Source organism: Mizuhopecten yessoensis, unplaced genomic scaffold (genome assembly GCF_002113885.1).
Source record: "Mizuhopecten yessoensis strain PY_sf001 unplaced genomic scaffold, ASM211388v2 scaffold431, whole genome shotgun sequence".
NCBI classification, from domain to species: domain Eukaryota; kingdom Metazoa; phylum Mollusca; class Bivalvia; order Pectinida; family Pectinidae; genus Mizuhopecten; species Mizuhopecten yessoensis.
The window spans coordinates 604733-620782 of NW_018403543.1; the positions used below are offsets into that span (position 1 = coordinate 604733).

Genomic DNA, 16050 nt, shown 5'->3' on the forward strand with positions numbered 1-16050 from the left:
GACACTGCTAGAACACATACAGTGTAACATTGTAATACATGTACTAAAACACTGACACTGCTAGAACACATACAGTGTAACATTGTAATACATGTACTGAAACATTGACACTGCTAGAACACATACAGTGTAACATTGTAATACTAGACCATGTTGGATTTAATACAAAACTGTTTTGAATTATGTACAATATTTCCTTTCCATTCCTTTTGTTGGATCCCTCATTTCTAGGCTTCCAAAGATGTTACTTTTACCTCATACTAATCTAGCACTTCTACAAGAAACTGGTTATTTTTTTAATTGAAATACTTCAATCCACTTGACTTAAGCTGGAATGTGCAAGACTTACACATGACAAAAATGTGCAAGTGATTCAAACAGAGTGGACAAGCATTCAGAGATTATCATTGACCCAATATAGCACTGATCATCCCATATCTACCTGTTTTGACATAATTTCATTCGCTGAATGCTGACAGCTCTGTGCTAGTGAAGGGTTACCAGCGCAAATGAAAAAAACGGCTTCTCATGATTAGCAGCTTTAATGTTGGGAAATGTGTTAAGGGGTGTGTGCTCGTTACAGATACAAAATTTTATTTTAATAGTAAGTGGTAAAATGAAAATAAAACATGAAAAATTATTAAAATCATATATATTTTTAACTTTTGTGTAGAGGATAATAAGCAAACAATTATATTAAATCCTGAAATAAATCCGAGATTGAAAATGAAATCAATCATATCAAACATTGTACATGTCTAATGATGTGTCTGTTATATTTAAGGGATGGGTTGTTCCCCTTGTTTAGGGATATGTAGCTCGAGGTGAATGACTTGATGAAAGATATGCTTTGGAAGAAAAATGAAAAAAAAAATCAGAAATTATAAAAAGGGATCGCAAAAAATACAAATCCCCTCACGTGCATAACAGTCTGTTTGAGAGAATACATATAGCAATCTTTGTCAAAAGTGTCTAGGTACCATTCACTCCAGCTACTTGATTCTCTAACTTTGTCAATATATGTATAACACAGGTTTTTTTTACTATAACACCCTGAAGCACAAACATTGTTCTCAAATTTGACTGGTGTGTGAAGTCTGATCAATATCTGTTCGGCAATGAATAAAACAACGTGCCTAAAGTTACCTACATGTATAACCACCAAAATCAGGTTTAAAACTTACTTTCACCATTCTATGTTGTAAACATATGCTGAATCAGATGAGAGGTTCGTGAAATATCTTGTATATGAGCTTTTTACTTTGAACGTACGCGTGCACTGATTTCATTAGTCTCAGACTAGCAGCAGGCTACCCTTATTGTCTAGCCCTGAGTGAACTTGTAAAACACATACCTGACTTGGTATATGATCGAGAATCAGATATTCTCAAACTTGGCCATTGTATGAAGTTTGATCATGAATTGCTTGGCTACAGTGATAACAAGGTATGCCCACCAGAAACTACATGCATAACTTAACATTTGACCTTGACATTTGACCTATGACCTTGGGGGCTGCAGTGGCCAAGGCCAATTTTGAATGAGATTGAAAAGATATTCGTTTTACCATAGTACAGTCTATCATGGAAGTTGAAACCAGTAAAAAACATACAAATGGACAGAAATTTGATCTCCCTACAAATCTCTTATGAGGGGATAAACAAAAGGAAACAGAAAGTATAATAACAGTTGAGGTATGTGTTGGATACATGTTGGTACCATGCTGTGTTTACCCCTTTGTCCCAGACACTTCCGCTTGACCTCTTTCTCTTTAAACAATGAAAAACTATTAAATAAGGTGATTACTGCAAGAGAATTTCTTTTACAAGCTGATGTATGAGAAGATAAAAACAGAGAGTTAACTCATTTACCCCTGAAGTTTCATAATAAACTATTCCAACCTTTATAATGGAAGGGTTCAAATGTGTCTTCAGGGGTGAATGATCGAGTTAAATATATTAATGTCACAGATACGCTTGTTTTGCTTTTAGGTTTAGCGATTCAGGTGATGTATCAAGTACATGTATTAGAAAAGCACATGTCTTGAAATATTAAGTTCCTGTATCTGTTTCTAAAATGCAGTTTGATGTCAGAAAGCCCGCAACGAAGTTCATACCTTGGAATCTTACCAGGACCTTATAATAAACAGACTCTCAAAATAAAATTTGGATCACTCGTTCAGTAGGTCTAACAAGGCTACAGTGTTATACATGTATGTAGAGGTAACTAGTATGAGGTCATCTACAAAATATCTAGCAACGTTTCTATCAAATCCTTCAGCAGTATAGAATAGATCTGGTCCGTAACACAAGTCTGAAGCAGCATCGCTGCAAGGCGTGGATCAATTCTTATTAAACACAACAAAAACAGGAACAGAACAGAATTCAAAGCATGCACTGTATATAGAGAGACAGCATTTACACAGAAATGACCACTGGTCACTCTGGTGTTGCTTAAAGACTAGTAGGGTTCAGAAAATATAGGGAGTTTTAGATCTTAAAGGATATTAACCCCCAAATGAGTGTGGCTGTGAATGTGTGTTGTGTGTGAAGCACAATTGGCTGTGAATGTGTGTTGTGTGTATGTCTGTATGTGAGTGCACGTGGGTGGGTGAGAGGTGGGGTGTATATGTTCGTCTGTATTTGTGCGTGTGTGTGTGTGGGTTGGGGTATGTTTGTCTATCTGGACTTGTGGTGGTCATCTATCAAATCTAAACACATCAACAACACATCCTAAATAACACACCACCTTATATATACCCTTCACTGGTAACTCCAGCAACAGTATTATCACATTAAACCAAAAAAAATCTAATCTTTAATGATCCTTCAAATTGTTTCTAGTAAAAATATGTGTTCATTTTGCTAGTACAAAATCATTGAATTTTTTTACCTACGTTGTTTGAAAAATATCTTCATGACTCATGAAATTGTTGATCAAGACTTCAGGTTTAAATTTACATGGATACATTACTGACATCATTATGCACCAAAACAATGTTTTTTTTGGTTTTTTTTTAATGATGCCATGTATAAAATATAGTGATGTTGCAACTCTGAAATTAATTTAGCAAAGAACAGCTGCCATGATAGAAATTACAGTTCGAGATGGAACTCAAGACTCAACACCAGTTTGACAGTTGTGTTATAATGGGGTTGGGGACAGGACAAAATACCAGTTATGATCAATTATATATTATGTACGTACATTTCTTTTAGTTCTAAAAGCACTGAACATATACAGTGATGCATTTAATATGTGATATATTGAAAAATGATCTTACATGTATTTTAGAATTTTTTGGTCTTAAATTCGTCATCGATACTCCAGGGGTTACGCTCCATCTGCAGAGAATGCAAGTGAGTGTAGCCCCTGGAGTGTCGAGGATTGCCCCTATTCTTCTATTGATGCACTTTTGTTCTATGTCCAGTGAAGGCTATGTATGGAGGTGTCCAGTAGGTGTGTACTACAACACAGTGAGAAAGGACTGAGAGACGGCCGGATGTTTACAAGCATAGCTATGTACATATGCTGGCCTTGGGGTCAGAGAGCTGCTGCAACAACAAGATAGCAGATGTCAGATGGTCATACTAACGGCAGAGTTAGTCAGGTAATATGTGTAGTATGTACATGTAAACGGGTGATAAAGCAAAAAAATACTTTTAAAGTAACCTCAGTCTCTTTGCCTCCAATTGGAGAATCGTTACACATCTACAATACAAAACACAAATAGAAACAGCCTGAACTAGGAAGGGTTTCAATACAAGCATCATCAAAAACAAGTTACAACCAATCCTTAGGTAAAATCTTCATTTAGAGACAGGGCATGTTGTACAACACTCCACTGGCAAATTTCTTAGTATTAGAAATTATCTGTTTTGCTTAATTCATCAAGATTTTTTTACCAGAAAATAATGCGTTAGACATCTTCATCTAAATGTAATTTCAGAGCAGATATATATTTACTGTAGTGTTGTTACAATGAATTTATGATAGTGTTACACATTCTGTTCAAGTCTGGTGTTAAAGATACTAACCCCTTACCAGAAAGCTGTGATTAAATTTAGTGTCATTAAGTCAAATTAAATGTCATTAAAAATAACCCTACAAACATTACTTCCTTGAAACACAAAATAAAGTTCCATAATTTTGCATGCAAAACATTGCAATACTTTGCTGATCGTTCCTATAGAGATGTATAGTTAACTCATTTACCCCTGATAACTCATTCACCCCTGAAGACACATTTGAAATCTTCCAATTCAAAGGTTGGAATAGTTCATTGTGAAATTTCAGGGGTGAATGAATTAAGTAGCCCAGAACAATAATTAAAGTTATGAAAATAAACCTAAACTTTTTTTGACCGTTATATCAAACATGTTGTATCAAGTACAATTCAAAGGATGGATCAAGGGAGACAATCGCCAGGGAACCGGTGACAAGCTGGTTAAGGTCCAGAACACATTGGTTACCAGACGATGCTTACCATTTTGTCAACGTTTTTCTACATGAAAATGAGATATTGGTCAACACAGAGTCAAGGGAAAAGCCGTTCTCACAACAACATATTTTCGGTTGAGGAAGATATTTTAAATGATTAAAGCAGACATAAAATCTAATTTGAAATAAAATGCAAAAAATCATGTACAGAGTACATGTATCATCTGGAATAATGATCAAGTTGATGGAGTTTACTGGACATTACAAATAAACGCCTCTAAGCTTAAAGGCAGACAATTCTATCATTTCTTAAAAGTTTAAATGCTAGAAGGGTTGTTTGTAGGGCCCTTGGACTTTGGACGAATATAAATTCATTCCAACAAAGATAATGTAATTATACATAGACAACTCTGTTTCTTTGAAAAGATGATATATGTGTTTAATTCCTATTCCTATAGAGTAAACAGCATCAGAAACAGCTACTGTATCCTTATAAGTGTATCACTAATACAGGAATTCCCACAATTTTTGTTCTGATTATAATTAATGAATATCTTATGCGCTAGAGTAAACAAGAAACTCTAAAAAACACTTGTGTTTACACTAAAAGGAGAAACACGTACAGATTTAAACTTTATCATTGTACCTTGAATCTCACAATTTGAAAAGAAAAATTTCAGATAAAAAACGGGACACTTAATTGAAAACATCAAGTTAACAGGATCTTTTAAATAGATCTTCAAAGGTGAATGTTTAATATGTTACCTTCGTGGCGTTGAGTCTTTTTCCATCGTAGAGTACACTCTGGGGAGTCTCAACCTTCACCGACTACAAAAGTAGTTAATGATATTAACTTAAAAAAAGTGGGGGGCGGTTTAGAAATATTTCAAAACCTTACAAATTTCAGCTTTTCCTGTCCACATTGGATCATCATTTAGAATTTCTATATATGAAGATATACTTAAACATTATTATACTGAAGTTTGGAGTTAGTTTTGAATATTAATACATAAACATATACTATATTGAAGTTTGAAATTAGATATGAATATTAATACATAAACATACACAATATATTGATGTTTGGAGCTAGCTTTGAGTATCAATACATAAAATATACTGGATTAAAGTTTGGAGCTAACTTTGAGTATCAAATACATAAAATATACTGGATTAAAGTTTGGAGCTAGCTTTGAGTATCCAATACATAAACATATTTTATATAGAGTTCGGTGTAACGTTGTCCCCCAGCTAATCGGTTATGAACAACTGAGACATATACCATGTTACAATGTAATCATTTAGTCAGTCACTAGTAGCAGACCCTACCTTGAAAGGCAGCATGGACATAGCATACTCAAACAGCAACCTCATCAGTCTCTTCGAGTAGAATATAAACTCATCTCTTGAAGTTTCTCGGTTTCTATCAACAAATGAAAGATTTGATTATGTTCATCACACAACAAAAGTAACTTTCTGAGAAAATAATCGTAAAAATAATAGTTATTTTAAAACTTACTTTCTCACCTTATCAATGTATTGAGTCTGTGTGTCTCAACTTATAAATGTATGGAGCCCCCTATGACTCATCTTGTAAATCTATTGAGCTCCTGTGACCCACCTTATAAATGTATGGAAACCTTTTGACTAACCTTATAAATTCATGTAGCCCCTTTGACTCACCTTATAAATGTACAAGGCCCAGTGACATGCCTTAGAAATGTGTGGAACCCTTTTGACTCAACTTAAAAATGTATGAAGCACATGTGACTCGCTTTATAAATGTTCGGAGTCCAAGTGACTCACCTTATAAATCTATGGAGTCCCAGTGACTCGCCTTATAAATGTATGGAGTCCCCCTGACTCGCCTTATAAATGTATGGAGTCCCAGTGACTCGCCTTATAAATCTATGGAGTCCCAGTGACTCGCCTTATAAATGTATGAGTCTCTGTGACTCAATTAATAAATGTATGAAGCCCTTTTGACTCACCTTATAAATGTATGAAGCCCCTGTACCTGTGGAGTTTTCTCCAGTACATACAGGGAATCTGGCATCTTTGTTCCATTGTTGGCTGAGAGAGCTAGCTTGGACCTCAGTTTGAATCCTCTCTGTGTAGAAAAGTAAACGTAGAACAACCAATACCATTTACAGTTCCACTGAACAGCCTTTTGAAAAACTTACAAATGTTGTTATAATTCAATGTCAGCAAGATTGATTTCATTCAAATGTTTTCCAAACAATATCTCTTCAGGTCCTTTTGTCATTTTTGGGATGACCACATAGATTATGTAGTAGTACTTCTATTTTCATGTATAATAATTATATCCTTATTTGAAGAAACATTTGCTCACCTTTTGGAGTTGTGTATGAACGTGCATGACAATCAAACTGACAGCAACTTTATTTTCTCCTCCTGAAATGGCCGAGATTTTACATGTAGGGGGAGACAATCTAAAGGAAGGGGAGACAATTTTACCAGTAGTGTGAGACAATAAAGGAACAGGGAAGACAAGTATCTTGTGTTATTTATTTTAGTACTTACATGTTATTGTGATTTACAACTTTATCTATTAGGTAGTTATAGATATTATATGGGTTAAACCTCCCCGGTCTTTTATGTCTAAGGTTGTATTATTCATGTTAAACACTCACCTCGAGGAACAATGATGTCAGCATGTGTCATCGATGGTTCAATGTAATGTTCAAAGGCTGGTTTTACAAATTTATTGTACTGTTTTAACACTCCCTCCAATTCTCTGCCCCGCTCTGCAATGTCTCTCTTTAACCTTCGTGCTAGTCTGATATCAGAGTCCGTGTCCACAAAAATTCTCATGTGCATCAACTGTAAATTTACAAGTCAATATCATTGATATCATTTCCTTATTTCGAAAGTCAAACAGAATAAATTTCGCTTTTTTTAAATCAATCTGTGTTTAAAAATGTCTTAAAGATGACAAAAAACAACATCTTTATAACAGACTAAACAGTCTGAAGAATCTCCTTGATGAGATGAAAGTGCTAATGACATGTTATTTATATATCATATATATACATAAAACACACTAAAATAGGATACTCTGTCGACTGTGTGGTAACATTGTCAGCAGAAAATAAGCACGATCCATTGTATTGGTACATGTACAATTATTAATATACCTCATGTGACAGTATAACATGTAACGACAGTATAACATGTCATGACAGTATAACATGTAATGACAGTATAACATGTAATGACAGTATAAAATGTAACGACAGTATAACATGTAATGACAGTATCATATGTAACGACAGAATAAAATGTAATGACAGTATAACATGTAATGACAGTATAACTTGTAACAACAGTATAACACGTAATGACAGTATAACATGTAACAACAGTATAACACGTAATGACAGTATAACATGTAACGACAGTATAATAATGACAGTATAACATGTAACGACAGTATAACCCGTAAAGACAGTATAACATGTAACGACAGTATAACATGTAATGACATGTAATGACAGTATTACATGTAAAGACAGTATAACATGTAACAACAGTATAACATGTAATGACAGTATAACATGTAACAACAGTATAACACGTAATGACAGTATAACATGTAACAACAGTATAACACGTAATGACAGTATAACATGTAACGACAGTATAATAATGACAGTATAACATGTAACGACAGTGTAACATGTAATGACAGTATAACATGTAAAGACAGTATAACATGTAACGACAGTATAACATGTAATAACAGTATAACATGTCATGACAGTATAACATGTAATGACAGTATAACATGTTACAACAGTATAACACGTAATGACAGTATAACATGTAACAACAGTATAACACGTAATGACAGTATAACATGTAACGACAGTATAATAATGACAGTATAACGTGTAACGACAGTATAACATGTAATGACAGTATACCATGTAACGACAGTATAACATGTAATGACAGTATAACGTGTAACGACAGTATAACATGTAACGACAGTATAACATATAACGACAGTATAACATGTAATGACAGTATCATATGTAACGACAGAATAAAATGTAATGACAGTATAACATGTAATGACAGTATAACATGTTATGACAGTATAACATGTAACGACAGTATAACATATAACGACAGTATAACATGTAATGACAGTATCATATGTAACGACAGAATAAAATGTAATGACAGTATAACATGTAATGACAGTATAAAATGTAACGACAGTATAACATGTAATGACAGTATAAAATGTAACGACAGTATAACATGTAATGACAGTATACCATGTAACGACAGTATAACATGTAATGACAGTATCATATGTAACGACAGAATAAAATGTAATGACAGTATAACATGTAATGACAGTATAAAATGTAACGACAGTATAACATGTAATGACAGTATCATATGTAACGACAGTATAAAATGTAATGACAGTATAACATGAAATGACAGTATAACATGTAATGACAGTATAACATGTAAAGACAGTATAACATGTAATGACAGTGTAACATGTAATGACAGTGTAACATGTAATGACAGTATAACATGTAATGACAGTGTAACGACAGTATAACATGTAATGACAGTATACCATGTAACGACAGTATAACATGTAATGACAGTATACCATGTAACGACAGTATAACATGTAATGACAGTATACCATGTAACGACAGTATAACATGTAATGACAGTATCATATGTAACGACAGTATAAAATGTAATGACAGTATAATAATGACAGTATAACATGTAACGACAGTATAACATGTAATGACAGTATAACATGTAATGACAGTTTAACATGTAATGACAGTAAAACATGTAATGACAGTATAACATGTAACGACAGTATAACATGTAACGACAGTATAACATGTAATGACAGTATCATATGTAACGACAGTATAAAATGTAATGACAGTATAACATGTAATGACAGTATAACATGTAATGACAGTATAACATGTAATGACAGTATAACATGTAACGACAGTATAACATGTAACGACAGTATAACATGTAAAGACAAACCTCCAACAACTCCTTGTTGACAAAGGACATGATCCCCTCAAATATCACTACATTGGCACCATAGATAGTTTTCTGTAACAGAAATACACCAGTACTATTAGTGGTCTTACCCAGGGCACATACAACAAGACACAGAATCACATGTTGATTTTCCCATGCATTTTAGAGCCACATACACAAACATCTTTTTCCTCCATGACATCTTACACTTTGCAATAATAAACTTCCATACATGTAGTGCACTACAAGGCTTCCTTTGACTCAGTGTTTTAGCCAATATTTCATATATGAAACAAATATTATGGCATATACAGACACCGGTATTCTCTTTAATAATTTCAACTCAAAATATATCAATTGAAATAAGTTTATAAAGATCTAGTATAAACATGAAAGGCAGCTGCAGGTAGTCTAGTGGTAGGATGCCGGGCTCATGACCAAAGGGTTGCGGGTTCGAGTTGTGTCACATAATGATCACTGCACTGTGTTGTATCCTTGAATAAGTTCCAGTCTACTCAGATGTAAATGAGAATGTGGTTGGAATTGCTGAAAGCTTATTATTTATTTTTTTGTGATTTTGTATTTGTGACCTTTTAACTTTAAGAAGCTGCCTATATGAATCATCTTTGCAAAATGGACAGGAAATCATGTGTTCCACAGCATTATTTATAGCAGACGGCATCGCACCATAGGGTCATTCATTGATGCCAAGCCATCATCACATAACTGTAACTTGCCAAATAACCTCAACTTTTGTAAGGACTTTGAATATCTCCTTCTTGTTTATATGTATACTCACTCTCCCTGGCTTTAATTTCATATGAAACAATAATCATATGCCAGATAAGACGTCTGACTTTGTATGTAATGTTTAAATGCATGTCATCATTAACTCATCCACCCCTGAAATATCATAATGAACTATTCCAACCTTTGAGGTGGAAGAGTTCAAATGAGTCTTCAGGGGTGAATGAATCAATGGTACAATATCTATCTCCCTGCAGCTACTTAACTGTTTGTTTGTCCCGGCCGTGGGTGATGAAGTTGTACACAGGCACTTCTACGTTCTTGCCTTCCTTCAGTCTCTTCAGCGTCTTGATCATGAGGTCAAAGTCAAACGCGTCAGGATGATCAAAGTTATACTCATTCTCCCCCGCCAACTTGTGCTCCTTCTCGCCCAAAACCTAAAAAATAACAAACATTGTAACAAAATCATATCCTTTAAGATCTATCAAAAATTCCCATTTTATCAATCAACAAACTTGCTACAGTAAGTTCTACTCCCTTGATATGTAAAAAAGTGTTTACCATGATAGACACCATGAAATGTAAAATTGAGTTATTTTGTATCTAGTAATACAAGTCTGTACTGGTAAGTCTGTACTGGTACTGGTAAGTCTGTACTGGGTTTGTTTTGTTTGGTTATATTTTAGTTATTATCCTACAAACAGCTACAGTCATTTAAAGACATGGTAGGTACAAGGTATGCAAAACGAGTCAAAAGGTAGTTATCTTGTGAAATGACTTAGAAGGTAGACATGTACAGATACGCTACATGTAGAAGTGTTTCTGTAGAATGTTTTAAGCAAGTTTAGAATATTGTTTTCAGGATGCTAATTGAGACCTATGAATAAGATCTATAGTGGGTTCTCGAAATGTAGACAAGTCCTACTGGAAAGGAAAGGCCCTGAGATCATGAAACAATCTTAAAATTAAACTTTTGCTTATAATTTAATAGCCAATTAAGCATTGAACTGCTTTCAGTTGGCATTCATAGGCAAAGGCAAATTCAATGAAGCGCACTAGCGCTTCATGTTGGATTTGCCATTGTCCAGTTGGAATTCATATTGCCTATATAGCTATGAATAACAATTGAAAGCAGTTCAATACTTATATTTACCGTTTTTGGAATCTGTTCATCTTATAAAAAAAATCAATTACACTTATTATTAATTGGCATTTAATTTAAATAATGTATGTATCGTGTATGCATGTTCAATAAACAGAACAGCCATCGCCCGGGGAGGGTCAGTGGTATCCAACGTAACAATTATGACGTCATAATAATGATGACGTCAACAATCTGTAGGGTTATATAGTGGCACTGCCGTTCGATGGTTAATATTCATGTATGACGTCACCTTTCATGACTTTATTTGTGATTGGCTAGGCGGGGTTTTTTCATGACTTTATTTGTTATTTGCTAAGTCTAAACTTAAGACAAATTTAGACTTAAGATTATTTCATGATTCTCGGGGCCAGAACTCCAGTAAATGTGTCTCAAATATCAGTGTGGCGTGCAGTAGTGATGAGTTACCTTGTAGAACGAGTCCATGCTGAGGAGACTGACCCAGGGCACATCCAGCATCTCAATAATTCTCTTAGCCACCGTGGTCTTCCCTGAGGCACTTCCTCCACAAACACCTACAGGTACATGTACTTATACAATGTCACGTACAACGACCACCACGCTGTCTGTACAGTAATGTAAACAATAAATAATAATGACATGTCATACACATATATATGTGTCAATTTTTCAACAGATCATGGAAACTAAATCAATATTCACAACATAAGTTTATGTATATATGTATATGACAATTTCCATGTTCTTCACAGACAACTTAATTAAAAACCTCAAGTTTGGTTTAAGGTTTCATGCTCAAATTTGAGCATGAAACCTTAAATGGTTATATATGATACATTTTCAAGATTTTTGTTTACCTCAAGTTACTTTGTTACATAGGGCAATTGTTGAAAACTGGGGGTACAAACAGCTACTTTGGGGGTGAAAAATCCTCATTTGGCAGTCTCTAGGAACACTGTTCAGTTATAATAATAAATATGCAAATTAGTAACATGCAGACTCACCAATGACAAAAGCCGCCTTGTGAGAGCCGTGAGAATCATACCAGGGCGGTCGTCCGGCTGTATATAAGGTTCTGATTCCAGTATGATACACACGGACAGATTTATTAGAGCTGGCGGCTATCAGCGACTTCTGGCGCTTAATGAGGGAGGCTTTACAGGGACTTTTGGGGGCCTTGAGAGGAGATTTCGGTGGAGATGATGCCAAGTCTCCTATATGAACTTCTGCCTCATGGTCTTCTCCAGATCCGCTACCACTGAAAAGGAATACAAGTGACCATTTTAACCTTGGATGATTGATTCAAAGCCTCTAACACAATTTAAGTTAATAACTATTTGAGGAAGACAGCTAAAAGCAGCTATCATTTGAAATCCGGAAAAAAAAAGATTGTAGAATTTATATATTTTTTTTATTTACATTTTTTTTGAGAGTGGCAGCTTGTTTAGGAAGATATGTTGAAATAAAAAATTTCATGAAAGAAGTTTTCATAATCATATGCTTGTTCATAAACTCATCAACATTTATCATCTTTTCTCTAAGCTGTTGATATGATAACGATGGAAGACTTTGCAACTGTTCACAATACAACATTCCATTACCAAAGGCACATACATAATGTAGGCATATATGTTTGTCGTTCAACATTTTCCATGGTGTCGTGATCGGTGCTTAAGTCCACCTCGTAGAACTTCCCCATGTTTATCTTCCATTAAATAAACTTGATAAAATGTTACCTCCATCTCAAGTTCATTTAAATAGAATTGAATTGATGAAATAACAAGAGTACCGCGGTGCGGAACAATGTACGCCCGTCGAATGCCATATAGTGTTATATACTTTCTTACATTGAAATAAGATCTGCATCATTCTAAGAGTGGTTATAGGTGACATGCTCTAAAAAATGTAGAAGAAAATCTCCGGACAAAAAATCAAATACTGAAATGAACAAAGGGTAATAACTTTTGCAACAATCGCTTAATCAAAATTCTTTTAAGGGAGACACAATTTCCTATCATGATTATAATGTATACCAAGTTTCAAAGAGATCGGTCGAAAAATGTATGAGGAGATTGCTGGACAAACAAAAGTTTATGCCGGACGGACGGACAACCCCATAACATAATACTTCCGTTAAATTTGATGGGCGTATAAAAAATTGGATACGGTAGATAAAATGAAGTCCACTTTCTAGTGAAATCATTGGATTTGAATCGAATTTGACTTCTAACTTACTATTTGGCCCATTTAAATTTTCATCCTTAATGCTAAATGAAGAAGTATTAATTAATAATCATTTAAAGAAATATATTGTGAACCCTCTGGATGCATGTTGTTGCAGGATGCTTACCTTAATAAAAGATGAGACTGGAGTTCGAAGAATAATTACCTCCCTTAAAACCCTGAATCTGTGATTTTATAGTCCTCATAAATATGAGTAGTCATGAGAAGACTTGAAAGTGAATGTAGTCCGTCTTTGCGTATTGCAGATTTATCTTCTCTTGAGAGCCAGTACTGATTGTTACGTCATTTGTTTGTGAGAGTAACGTCATCAATTTTTGAGAAAACGACGTAATTTTCTCACACGAACTAATGGCGTAACAAGCAATACCTGCTCTCAAGAGAAGATAACTCTGCAATACGTAAAGACGGAATATGAGTGACGATGTTGAAGTGTACAGTCTACTGAAAACTCAATAACATGAACACAGAATTATTCTCAGTAAAATTGATCATTGATTTCGTAGTCGATTATACAACCTGAAACAATATCTCCATGAGCCGAGCATTATAGATAAACGTCCATAACAAAACGATGGAACTGATGCATGTAATGTCTGTCTGGACTATCAGTAAAATAACCCCCTTATCATTACATTTAGCAAATTACCTTTTCCTTGAAATTTGAAGAGTCGAAACATATGTTAATATAAATAGTCATGTGCTTTCAGACCCAAGAGGCAACTTATTTTGGAGAGTCAAAAACTTACTAGTCTCAAGAGTCTGCTGAAAACCCTGTCTGTGCAAAGGAGGACAAAGCATCTGTGCACCAGCTAGGAATCCCCAGAGACATACCAAATTGCATAACATTTGACTATAAACTGTGGGACTAGTTAACGTTGCACTCACATGAATGTGTTTAGCTAAGAGAAAAATGTAAGTTGCAAAGGTTAATAATCCTTGTATAAATTGATGCAGAAACCTGATTTAACAATATGCAAATCTTGGTCCGATCCATACAGTACTCATGAAAAAGTTCATAACATTTCACGAGTGAAAACTGCTTAACTTATTGAGTTCACAAAACTTTTAACGGACAGATGGACATACGTACGAATGCAAGATAACACATATAAATATCTATTATATGCTTCGTTTTGCAGGCTAATAAAAAATATCAGGTAGTATAGACAGCTATTTATTTAATTGATCAAAAAGTATTGACAATAAGCTGAAATTCTGTACATATGCATCTGGAGAATATCCTGACCTCAATTTCAAGTCTAAAAATGTACAGTTATAAAAATAACTAGTTCATTTGAAAAAAACCGAGAATATTTATATAGGTAAACTTTAAAGTCTTATTTTAATTTTTCATCATAAGTGGTTCAAAAAATGCTTTTCTGTAATGACTAATATCAAAATCATTCTTCATAAAATTGTTAAATGGTAAAACTTGTCTGCAGAATGTCATGATCAGCATATATAAATATATATGCATGGGGATCATTTAATTTTTGTATTTACACGCTTTAAAATAATCATCTGGAATATGTTATTATATTTCAAATTTGGACAGGTATTGAATTCCATCATCAGCAAGCTCTGTAATATGTATTATTTGATGCAGTATACATGTACCGTGATGTCAACAGGCAGCGACGTTAAAATCTATCATGCTCATGATCATCCAATGCAGGTTTCTAATTATAAACTGTATATCGGTAAAACCTGTACAGAAATTGGGAATGACAATCTACAGCTAATATTATTCAGAAATGAAACAGCTGATTATATAAAAACTGGTAGCACTTATGTATACCCCGGTATAGGCTATATATATATAGCCAAGTCTTTAAATTAACTCATTCTAGAGATATATATGCTATGTTCTTGTTACTTAAATTGCAAGGATTAGGCAATGTGAATTCAGAGTTAAAATACCGTGTAAACAACGATCATTTAAAAAAAAAAACTTTCAACAATTTAAAATAATAATTGGCACAGGTCCAAAAGGACTGAACAAATAATATCGTAATTTAATTACAAACATAGATAGCTGGGCTTTTAAAAGTGTTATTTTACCAGGATAGAAACGATATAAGCGAAGGCAAAAGTGCAGTGTGAGCAAATACTGACATACACGTGTATCTGTTCCCGGCCTGCAAAACACGCCATGGGATTATAAAATTAGTTACACCTACACGTGGAGTAATATATTGTCATTCGTCGAATGTGTGAAGTTGTGAAGCAACCCTTTTCTTTTCGTAAATTCATCGTTTTGCAATATCAAAACAAAGAATTAATGAAGCGATTGTTCGATCAGATCACAACATTCAATAAACAACACGTGTTTTAGTATCAACCTCAGACATATTGAGCAAAAAAATGTCGGGAAACCGTTACAGTACAGCCTTGGTGTTTTTCCAACCACATGGCACCGATTGCGACTC

At 34.3% G+C, this 16050-nt stretch overlaps 1 protein-coding gene across 6 annotated transcripts in view; it reads right to left on the reverse strand.

Moving 5' to 3' along the window:
- Positions 1–16050, reverse strand: part of LOC110448835 (uridine-cytidine kinase-like 1) — a 30509-nt gene that overhangs the window by 14298 nt on the left and 161 nt on the right. The window contains exons 2-12 of one of the 6 annotated variants that reach the window (XM_021495305.1): positions 12382–12635; positions 11825–11931; positions 10521–10691; positions 9508–9579; positions 7095–7284; positions 6794–6855; positions 6432–6550; positions 5770–5863; positions 5206–5268; positions 3673–3711; positions 1734–1769 (exon numbers count right to left, since the gene is read on the reverse strand). In XM_021495305.1, coding sequence (XP_021350980.1) covers positions 1734–1769; positions 3673–3711; positions 5206–5268; positions 5770–5863; positions 6432–6550; positions 6794–6855; positions 7095–7284; positions 9508–9579; positions 10521–10691; positions 11825–11931; positions 12382–12635 — 1207 coding nt within the window. Of the gene's footprint in view, positions 1–1733; positions 1770–3660; positions 3712–5205; positions 5269–5769; positions 5864–6431; positions 6551–6793; positions 6856–7094; positions 7285–9507; positions 9580–10520; positions 10692–11824; positions 11932–12381; positions 12636–16050 lie in introns of all 6 variants that reach the window. The other 5 variants (XM_021495296.1, XM_021495329.1, XM_021495322.1 and 2 more) reach the window with 5 other exon arrangements.